At 36.6% G+C, this 11,755-nt stretch overlaps 1 protein-coding gene across 1 annotated transcript in view; it reads right to left on the bottom strand.

Moving 5' to 3' along the window:
- Positions 1-348: 348 nt before the first annotated feature.
- Positions 349-11,755, bottom strand: part of GGH (gamma-glutamyl hydrolase) — a 16,852-nt gene continuing 5,445 nt past the window's right edge. The window contains exons 4-9 of the mRNA XM_026106098.2: positions 10,410-10,494; positions 7,074-7,212; positions 6,074-6,180; positions 5,880-5,970; positions 4,578-4,715; positions 349-2,453 (exon numbers count right to left, since the gene is read on the bottom strand). Coding sequence (XP_025961883.1) covers positions 2,332-2,453; positions 4,578-4,715; positions 5,880-5,970; positions 6,074-6,180; positions 7,074-7,212; positions 10,410-10,494 — 682 coding nt within the window. The 3' untranslated portion in view covers positions 349-2,331. The remainder of the gene's footprint in view (positions 2,454-4,577; positions 4,716-5,879; positions 5,971-6,073; positions 6,181-7,073; positions 7,213-10,409; positions 10,495-11,755) is intronic.

The following is an 11,755-nucleotide window of genomic DNA, read 5'->3' as shown; positions in this document are numbered from 1 at the left end:
GGTCTATAGATCAGTTTCAGCTTACAGCGTATGAGCATTAGAACTAAAATGACTTTGAAAATTAAGTAGGTAAGCAGGCAAATATTCTGATCCTGTGTTCTACCTACCGTGCTGAGTGCCAAAACAGAGCAGAGACTGATAACTGCACCCTTATTGGACTAAGTCAGCATAGACAACTCCCTCACTCTCCCCATCAGGACAGAGCAATGGTTCCCAACACCAAGCCAAGCAGATGCAGGTTACAGCAGCCTCCTGATCTGAGTGTTACACCTGGGGGGAGGAGGAGGGCAGGAAGCAAGGAATGTTAATATGTTATCCATGGAATCTAAAAGAGAAGAAAAATATATGTATGTTTGAATAAACTTTATTTCAAGTATCACAGAAAATCACCAATACCATCAAACAGGGCTTTACAAAATAAAGGATACCAAGGAAAGATGCAAACAAATTCATGAAATATGGACTAGCACGGATAAGCACTGTTCTCTGGTCACATTACACACCTCATAGTTGTGAACTGTTCACACCTGTGAACTGATTACTACCACTGCAATTAGCAGACATTTCACGTGCAAGATTGGTCCCTGTTATTAAGGTTAATTCCTGCACTCCTTACTCAGGCAAACTCTTCAGAGAGATTCTGATGAACTTAACCTGAGTAAGAAATGCAAGACTGGCCTTGGTTCGTAAGTATCTCAGCTGCTATATCTATATGTAACTAGAGACCATGATCCTCTTTCTACACTGGTTCTACACAGGAACCAGCTAACAATACAATACAATAAAGTCACTTATATTAAAAAGAGTTCCATTTACTGAATTTGGCTGATGAGGCAAATGCAGAAATTTGTAATATCGCATGTCTAAGTTTGTCATCACCCAACAGTGTCTTTTCAGTAGTTACAGTTATTTTTCCTTATACTATTTTATACTTACACTATTTTAATTAATGCATTTCACATTCACTTTGTCGTTGCAGCTGTTTGGTTATGAAGAATAAGTTAGAGAATCCTTCACTTAAATGACCTGAGAAATGTACCAGCTTTATTCAGATGTGGTACTTCAGAGTGCAAGGTACTGCCAAACACAGAGCTGAGGTACAAACTGAATTCTTCGTAAACTCCAAATTCCCACTGATGTTAACAGAGTTTGGAAGCTGTGCAATACAGAAAAATTATATTCAATTGTCTCATCTTAGCTCCCTTTTGGACCCCACACAAAACCACTGAACAAAACTGTCACTAAGCATGTAGAAGAGCAAAAAAATAAGGGCACCACAGTGTACTGAATGTAACTGCTATTATCACATTATGTCAACATTAATAGATTTTTCAGATACATTCATCTGCTGTTTGAACTCCAGCTGCATTAAACTCTATGATGAAAGAGAAAGAACCTATTGGCTCCACTAAGTCAATGGCAAACTCCCCCCGACTCAACCAAAGTGAGAATTCCATCCAGTAACTGCAGAGTACAAATGATGAAACAGCTGAAAGTTAGGTTGACGTTCTTTTAAATACGCACAAATGGAGGTCTTCATCTCATATCTGTCTGCTGACTCCAGCTATTCTCAAACAGATTCTTGGAGGATTCATGAAACTGAATTTGAGAAGAGTATAAAGTGGAATCAGCACTTAATTACGCCTTCCAAATTTATTTTAGCTGGTATTTGCAATGAGTAATCTACACTGCATTCTCGTGCTCATGTAGACCTCACAAGATATAAGCTCTCCAAAAACAGACACTGAATGTACAGTAGAAAGTTTCATGAATGGGATATAACATGTCCTTTTTATGTCTGTTTGCTATAATGCTTCCTTGCCATCTTATCATTTTTTCAAATGACAAACTAGTCCCTGTCAAGACTTGGTTACATACATATTTACAACAAGCCCAAGATCAGAAGTCTCTTGCATTACATAGTTTTAAGAGAACAGAATAGTACTAAGCAGTATATCAAAACCACTAGTGCTATCATAGTCTACAACCCTTTACAGAGATAAACCCCGTATTTTGAAATACATGAATAGAATATTTTTCCTTTTACTAAACCTGATTGTTTTCCAATTTTTTATTGGAAAGTATATATAAGCATAATCAAAATTCCTTCCCTGGAGAAAAAAAAAATCATTTTTCTGTGGCTTGTATGTAAGTGTGATCCAGGACAACTATTATCTTACCAAATGTAAATTTTTAGATTAATGATCCAATAGTGCAGAAGAAACACAGGATAAATCATTGTAAGCTGCAGTGTAATATATCAGCTTAATTATGAAATCCCAGCAGATAATTCCTTTTACAAATAGCAATGCTGCACCTTTGAACAGATATTCAATCAAAAAAATAGACTTGTTGAAATGAAGAAAATGGTCCTGTGTAAGTCGGAGTATAATTATAAATCAACTCTTTTGTTTCCTCATCTTCAGTGGGAAAGCTGTGCAGGTTCTTCCGGGCTGTAAAATATTTTAAAAGTACAGATCACTTTTCTGTTATCATTGTTGATAATTTCTTTCTTGGCAAAGTAAGTTATGCTGTATAGCATGACAGCAAACAGAATTACAGTAACTATTATGTGGAGAACTAGGAAGACAGACATTCAGAAAGCTAGTTACAGCAGTATTTTATTACTGGAGATGGAGAAATTTAAAAATTAAATTAAAGTCAAGACTATACAAAAGGATTTATTTGTGAGATACTGGCAGCTCTCACAGTACCATAAGAAATGCATCAGAATACTAGTCTCCTGAAAGCTGCACTGTTGGCACAGACTGATTTGGTGAGGACATCAAAAACTGAAATCCTGGTTTGGTTTGTCATGTGTGCAACCCTACACAAGTTAAAATTAACAGCAGATGGATATGAGAATGCTATTTCAACAGAATGGTTTAGTTAGTAAAGGATCATAGCTACTGAGTATATATCTGTCAGCTGAAACCAGTTTGTGTTTCCTCACACTGCAGTTTATTTTCAATCCTAAGGAAGGCACTCTGCCTTACATTAGCTAAAGAAAAAAAAATCCATCAGTTATTGCAACATTATGATATGAAATAGTCTGTAGGACTACTTGTCCACTGGTTGGGGAAGGGAATAGCTAACAAAGAACACCTTGTGAATTAGCATATGAGATGGGGGATATACACACATAAGCTGACTGACATAGGTTTGCTCTACTACAATTCAAGCACAACAGATGCAAAAACTGGTGACCACATCAGTGTGGTATTAAGCACAAGCTCACTATGTGTGTCTGCATGTGAGCATGTATTTTTTTAAACTATATATATAGGCACAAATTCATACATATACTATGTCTCAACATGACTTACTACCACAGAGTTGGCACTTGTTTTGCCACATTGATTTACTTGGATAATGGCCAGAACAAGCTTACTTCTGCCTGTAGTGAACAGTGCAGACAGATACTAGAGAACATACTGCATCCTCGTATTACTCTCCAAAAGAACACAGACTAATCTTACACATTCTCCAGTTTTCCTCTTTATTTTTGTCTCCCCTAAGTACCCTATCCAAATTTCAAAAAATACAAGTAGTTTACTGATACTGGCAACAAGGAATTTCACCCAATTTTCCTACCTTTTTGCAAAGCAGAGCAAGACTGCAGCACACAAAAAAGAGCCTTGAACTTGTATAAAGCACAGCCTTTATTTCTACACTCTCTCTGACCAGGTCAGCACAAGTTGCACTGCTTTAAACTACCGTCTGCTTTCTCTATGTCATTCTTTTGATTACAGATAAATCTATAGACTAAACTCAATTAGGTTATTGATTATGGACTTTATAGTCTTATTCAATTAGTTAAGACAATTTCAAAGACAGTCAATTTAAAAGATGGCAGTGACTGGAATAAAATAAGCTTGATCACTTCAGATACTTCTGTATTTATACTTATAGTACTTATTTATACTTTTTAACTTATTTATAGCAAATGGATAAAGTTTTCACAAACTATCAAAATTTTATAGACTAGTTGGTTCCTGCTTCTTAGGGTACAAGCAAATAACTTAGAAGCTCAGCAAAACTCAAAAGTATCTTGCGCTGCCCAGGAGCTATATACTGTGGATGCTATTTGGCACCCCTTTGACATATCTCTGTACTTAGCCCAAGCAGCATCTATAATCTTGGTGCTATTGTTTGGTAAGCAAAGCTAAGAATATATTCAATGTCTGAAACTCAAATCAGAAGCCTCTGGAAACTACAAATGGGGCATTTTTTCTCATTTCATTATCTTTGAGCAAGGCAGACTAAGATGCTACAAAGATCCTTCAAAATGGTAGACAGTCATGGCACAGACAAGGCTTTTACTCCTACTGAAACGAGTTTGCCTGTTTCCCCTAGAATGCCTGGCCTTTCAATGTCATTTTTACTAAGCCATTCTATTTCTAGGACCTCCTATTTTTTATAAGCCTATAAAGCTTGTAGAGTAAGCTTCTCACAAAGCAATAAGAGGTACTGAACTTTGACAGCAGAAAAACAAGTCTTTTTTCTTCAAGGATTTTTCCTTCACTCACTTGAGCTTCGCTCAAGAAACTGACATTTATGGATCATAGAGTTTTTACCTTCATTAGTGAAGAAGTCAGCCATGTAATATGCTGCTCTTATAGCCAATGGGGAATGTGGAATTCCTGAGGAGTTCTTCCATTCATAAGCATTTTTCTCTGGATGCCACTGGACACCATAAATTGGGTATTTGTATGCTGAAACAAACACATTTTTCATCAAAGCACATAAGGAAGATCTATGCCTTAAGATACACTTAATCTTAGTGCAAAAAGAATTCAAAGTATAAGTTACAGAAAAATTGCATTTATAATCAGTAGCTTCACAAAAACTTAAATAGCAAATTGAAACTCTTACAAAGTCACAGTAAAACTGAATCAAAAAATGGACATCATAAAATGAGAGTTTCATTCCACGCAAAAAGATTTTTGTGGATCAGTTGCTTTGGTTACTCGAGTTGCATAATTAAAAAGAATTCTGGATCCAAGTCTTGAGATCTACTTGAAGGCCCAGTCAATCCAGTGGCAGCTCCCATCTGCTCTGTGACTGGCCTAATACACACAGGGGGAAGCCAGTCCTTAACCCTCTTACAGAGGATAGCAGCGCAGCAGCCAATGACTGCTCTGTGATAAACCACTTGCAGGAAAAGGAGGTGTCTGTCATTAGGCTAATCGGATTTTCTGATCAAACAACTATTCTCCTCTTCTGGAGGACAGTCAACATGCCATACAGAAGACTCCCACGGGCTGGCAGCTGAACTTTACTGTAGAGCTGCTAGCAATACACTAATTAAAACCCACATTCCCTAACAAATGGACATGTTTCTTGAGCTGAGCAAGCCTAGTGCAGGTATATGTAATGCAAAAGGCTTTTCAAGGAGGGCGATTAGCAGTATTACTGCCAAAGTAATGAGGGAAATTGCTCTTATCTCAATACTATGAACTGTTCTCCTTGTACAACAAATGAGAGATAGAGCATCATAGGAGAGCCAGCATCAGCAAACAGACAGCAAGATGCAATGGAGACACAATGCACTGTGAGGGATTAAACGACAAAAAGAGGAGTACTGTACATCTCCCTTTGTGGCACTGAAAAACACAAGTGCTGAAGTGCAACAGCATATTTGGGAGGGGAACAACAGGTAAGAGAAGTAAGTAATTATGCTCACAGATATGTACTCTAAAGATAAACTGCCTCTGCAAACACAGTATGTTTCTCACAGCCAGAGTGCAGACAGGACCAGGATTCACCTGTGCTATGTTAAAAGTAAGCTTTCATTACAAATTAGTATCACTGCCACTACACCTCTAGAGAAGAACTGCTTTGTTACAGTCACACTTTACATAAATTCATTTCCTTACCTTCCATGGTAGATATAAACTCCAGTTCGTCAGCTGTATTAGTGGTCAGAACATTATAGAAATTACGTAGCTTCTCATTCTTTGTGAAATTCTGTGACAAGGAGGAAATAAAAAAGGATGTGTTATTTGCTCATTCATTTCTAGTTTTAACAGAGCAAATGTATTTGTGCTCATGAAAAAAAATGATTGAATACCTGCATGGAGAGGCTCCACATATGAAAGTTGGATGTCAATGGCTCAGTAGCAAATGCATGTAATATATCATCAGGGAAATTCTTGAATAACCTACTGTTTTTTGCAGCTTTTACGAAGAAAAAAGAAAAAAGGATATTCTCAATTACCCAATCTGCTAACAGATGGACTGCTACTGAACAGGAGACAAATTTACCAAAACACTGCATTGCTTCTATAACATAAGATCATGATTTAACATGCTGCAAGGAAGATCAGTGAAATAACTCAAATGGGTTACCAGCACACAGTTACCAGCTGACATCACTGTCCTCCAGTCTTGACCCAAAAAGGACCCAACTTTGCCACCTTAGTTCTCACTGAGCATGGTTTTTTTGTCACCCATTTCAGTGACCTGTCCATTCACAATGGCAACAAATAGCAGAATTTGTGAAAACTACATGGTCCACTGACTGATTACTCACAAATTCCAGGATAAAGCCATAGAAAATATCAGTAGGGGCCACATTCTGACAGTGTTGCTGAGTGGTACTCCTCCCTCTGTAAGCAATATCTCTGATTTCAGTACTTGACGCTGTGCAACTAGGAGAGCAGTGCTAATATCCACTCTTAGGTAAGATGCAAGTTGGAAAATTAAAATTTGCTCTCTGAGTTCGACAGGTTTTGTACCTGGGTATTTTGTTCAGTTCACTAAGGAAAAGGGACCTAAACCCACATTATTTATATAAATTCAAATTATCATATAGCTTAAAGAGCCACAGCTGTGGCTTGTGCTGACTGCTATTGGTAGCTCATGCTAACCTTTCTTCTTTAAAAGCCATGGAACTGCACTGACTTTGTAAAAACAGTCATAGCAACTTAATAAGAAAGAAGTTAATAAGAAAGAAGTTGGTAAGATAATAAAGGAAAACCTCCCAAATATTCAGCCCTGCTTATTCATCAGGAATAAAATACAACACCTCTCAGCAAAATTCAGACATGAGATGCAATGGAATTCTTCACCTGAAGTAAAGTTCAGAGGGAATGCGAAACCATCTGTGTTGGTATTAACAAGTAAAATTTCACCACTTGTGAGATATGTCAGCTCTTCGTGTCCAAGACACGTTCCCCATACTGGAAAATAATCTCCTTTATCATTAGCCTTCAAAATAAAAAGCAAGAAAATAAACACAGTATTAAAGATTTACAGAAAGATAACAGAATAGAACTTGCTACTGCTTTTTTCTTTCTCTGGCGTAGCTGAGAAATAAAACTACTACAGATAAAGGAACCGTAACAGTTCAAGAACAACTACAATTGAAATAAACATACTGACTCCCTTAGTTTTTCTTTAAATAAATATGTGAGCTAGAGGATATACAGATGTCCCCCAACAGTAACCTGGGCCTATGTTAGTATTAATTCAACTGTTCTATTCTGTAAGTAAGTAATGTTGAGAGCAGTCTAAACAGAAACCACAAAACGGCAACATCTCTGTAAAATAAGAGAAGGGACACAGAACAATCTGTCATCATTTTGAGGGAGAGCCGATTCATTACTATTCATAGTTTTATACGAAGCACTACGATTTCATAGCAAAGATCCTTTGCAATGCCTGTGTCCATCCATCTGTATTAAGAAAATGTAAATTTTATTATTATCATGGCTGTGATCTTAGTGTCATGTCATGACACTTAGTGTTTGTTTAACTAGCAATTTTGGACCTGTGTTCCAGGAAGATAAACTGTGAGTTTAAACAACATGAAATAAAAATGATAGTCATTTTAAAAAGAATAAAAATTGTAAGGTAAGTGCAAAAACTGCTGAAGAAAGGAAAAAGGAGAGAAGGGAAGCAAGAAGAGAACACAACTAGCTTTCTATCATATAACTAAGCACATGTGATGCTGCACACACACAGTGGAAATTTGCATTTTTGCCCTATTTATTACTGACAGTAAGCACACTTTAAAAGCTGGGATGTTTCAGATCTCATGTATTTCTGTGAAATTTGAGTATTCTTTTTTATTTTTTTCTAAAACTTGTTTTAATTATGACCCCTTTGAAGAGCTGCTGCTCAAAAAACATTTTGAAAAAAGCTGAAATTACAGGCTTAGAATAGAAATGTCTTCTGACTGCATTACTGATAGGGTGGTAATAAAAGCCCACATAATTACTACATACAACTACTAAAGAAAAAAACAAAAACAAACAACAACAAAAAACTAGAATATAGTTTAAGAACAATTACAACTGAACCACGAACATTTTGAGTCTCTTAGTTCATCTTTGAATAAATACCAGCCTGGCAGCTAAACACATGTTAAAAACACCAAAGATGCCATATTTTAAAAACTAATTTAAAAGCTGGAAAAAAATAATTTCAGTTAAGCTTTTGCCTAACAGAAGACAATAGTAAAACTCTATTGACTTGAATGAGATTAGCATTTCACATAATCCATTCATGTTAAAACAGAGTTGGATCAAATATTTTCTCACTGTGAACACTGGAAAACAAAGAGAAAAAGAAATTTTGTACATCTAAAAAACCCATAAAATTCAGTTAACTGCGTACCTGCTAATATACTTGTGACTTTTGCAACTCACCTTATATTAGTAAATCTACCAATAATTTATAGTGGTAATTAAATCTCAAAAGATTAAAATCAAAACTCACAACTATTAAGATTAGGAATTAGCAATTATCAGCAATAGAAAAGAAATACATGTTAGTGAGGTTACCTATGATGAACTGAAAATTATTTTTCACCTTTCAATCATCTTAAGTACACATATCACATCTTTAATGAGCCTGCCTCTCCGGTTATACAATTATGACATATGCAATTTACTTAATCATTGTGAAATGTCAATAGAATTTCCTAGTAAGTACTGCAAACACTAACGGTAAAACAAGAAACCCTCACCCCACTACTGAATACCAATACACACGATGCACTTCACACGGTGAGCGGGTCCACAGAGACACATGAGATTACTTGCCTTACATAAAGGTGAGCTAGTCTTTGCAGGATTCAGGTTTAAGGTAGCAGACTATCACAATGAACAAAGATGGAGACAGCTATATAGGTAAGAATAAGACCATTGGTGTCATGGGGACTGAACATTAGGAAATGCAAGCAACGCACTGCAGCAGCTGACAGTCCTGTGCATGACACTGCCTAAGTTTTCCCTGCCTGCTATAGGAAAGTCTGCAGCAAGAGAAGGCAGGAATTCTTCACTGCCAACCAGTGCCTCCTGTTGTGATTATAGTTTAAGAACTACTCATAACTGGCACTAGAATTGGGCAAAATTTCCAAACTATTATTTTTGTGGCACCATTTTTAATAATCTTCAGCTGAAAATAAAGCAGGGAAGGGAGGAAAAAGGGAAGAAAATTCTCATTTTTATTCAATCTGGATACAGAAAGTCCCTAACAAATCATAGAGATTGTGTGAAAAGCTCAGTGAAAACCCATTCCTTTCCACAAGGCATTTTCAAGATAAAATTTTACTTCAAAATCAATCGATTAATATTTGAAAAAACCTCTTATGCTTGGAGAAAGAGGATTAAATCTTCAGTAAGGATTCACAGCCTTCCTGGCATTCTTTGAAAGAAACAGCTTTTCCACAAAGTCAATCGTATTAATAATGCTAATAATTAAATCATAACAAATGATTGCCCGTACCTCCATTTGCATTATACATTAAGCTAGTGTTTACTCTAAAAATCTGCTATGTTTACATTTACCAATTGAATGCAATTATGTAAAACGGTGTAACTTATGCAAATGTAGATCCTTCATTTGCACCTCCAAAGATATATTTAAATCTATTTACAGATAAGCAAGAATAAAGATATTTCAGTGGCTGTAATGTACACGTTAAGGAAGACCATAACATTATATTATTTAAACTGGATTATTTGAGAATCTCTCTCTAGAATCCCTCCTGAGGAATTCAAATTTTACATTTAGACTAAGACTTTTACATTTATTATATGTGTGTGTATTTTCATTCAACATTTAATGTCAATGGATACCCACTGCTTTTGGAAGGCATAACTGTTATTTTATTGCAAGTTGCAAACAGAGACAAAGCCCCAGGTGTAATGAATGAATGAGACTGTTCCCACCCCAAGAACTTGATGTTTAGGACAATGACAACATATAATGGGAGAAGGTGTTTGGAGTCTTAATCTTAAACTATGAATGATTTTTTTATGCAGAAGCCAGCAATGAATTTCTTATTGACGGGTTTACAGTTAACACATTGGACTCTAGCAGGACACTGGGAAAATACGAGCTCCTGGCATTTCATCTCTGACCAGTGACAGTAACAAGAACTGTTCCTTAGTAATCACCTCTAATGCCTTCTGGTAAAAGATCTTAGCAACCTTGGCATATTTTGAAGTCCTAAGATCCACACCACCTCCTGGAAAAAGTACCCTGCAAGGCAAAAATCCAAATTATCTGATTAGCAACAATGAATAACTGATCAATCAAACTAAAACCTGGGCAATGTATACAGAAAGAGCTGGTTGTGGTTTTAAGGGTATGATGTGCTTCTGGACATCCACATTTCAGAAGTCTATAGATAGACATCTAAGCTCCCATTATAGACAGCAGAGATTTAGTCAGAAAAGCCAATGGCATCTAGAATATACAGCCTAAAGCAGCAGAAAACTTACAGGTTGGTTGGCTGAACAGCCCTGTAGGCTGCACTGGCTGTGCTGACTAGCTCTCCATTGATTATGGGAGTTTAGACAACTCAGACAGATAAATTTGGGTATCTTAATCTTGAACTAAATCCCATCCTAAATCTTAATGTTCTTTTACTGAGGAAGGTTTATTAACACAAAGTAGTGACCAAGCCTAGTGCAGTGTAAGGAAGAGCTGAGTAAACAGAAATATAAGTAACATAAAAACTTCAGCTGGTAACCAAAAGGGTTGCTTGCTATGACTGTCAAATCCCACTCCGACTTCTAGCTGGCTCTCCCTACTGCTTTAAAGTCCTGGATCCAATTTTCATCCCCTCGGCTCAATTTCAGTTAAAAATAACTGTGACCCTGGCAGAACCATCTTCATAGGACAAGGAAGTTCAAAAAGTTCATTTAGAAAGGGGGAAAAAAAGGTACTCCTGATTGCAGAGAATCTAATATAGCCAAAAGAGCAATCTCAGAGACAGAATTGAAGAAATATTGCACAATGGTTTTCCATCACCAAAATCATTTCAACAGTGGCAGTGGTAGGTTTGCCTGCCCAAAACCAAACACCAAAAAACCTCCAAACAAATAAACAAAAATACTCAGTACAGTTTAACAGACATTTCACATCTACAAATGATGATCTGGAAAGTAATCGTGTACTACTATGACAGCCAATAACTTAAAATAATAAAAATCTATTTGGCCTGTAACTGGAACAGCACCTGTAGAACTCAACGTGTGAGCTCTCCCTAACCCACCCCAGGAGGACTTCAGCAAGATTTACTCAAGTCACCTTTATCAGCTGCTGACTTTTTACCAAAAAGGCTAAAGGATTTCCACTATCTTTCTGTGCTCTGGAAACGGTAACCTGTATCAGTGAGATGCTAACAAGCAGCTAACGATAAGCAAGATTCTCAAATCATCCCAAGCATCTGCAAAGTGAGCATGTGTCTAAACACTCAGGATTATTTTAATGTTTACAATGCACAGGGCTATGCAAA

Source organism: Dromaius novaehollandiae, chromosome 2 (genome assembly GCF_036370855.1).
Source record: "Dromaius novaehollandiae isolate bDroNov1 chromosome 2, bDroNov1.hap1, whole genome shotgun sequence".
In the NCBI taxonomy this organism is placed as follows: domain Eukaryota; kingdom Metazoa; phylum Chordata; class Aves; order Casuariiformes; family Dromaiidae; genus Dromaius; species Dromaius novaehollandiae.
This window is presented reverse-complemented; position numbering and strand designations above follow the sequence as displayed.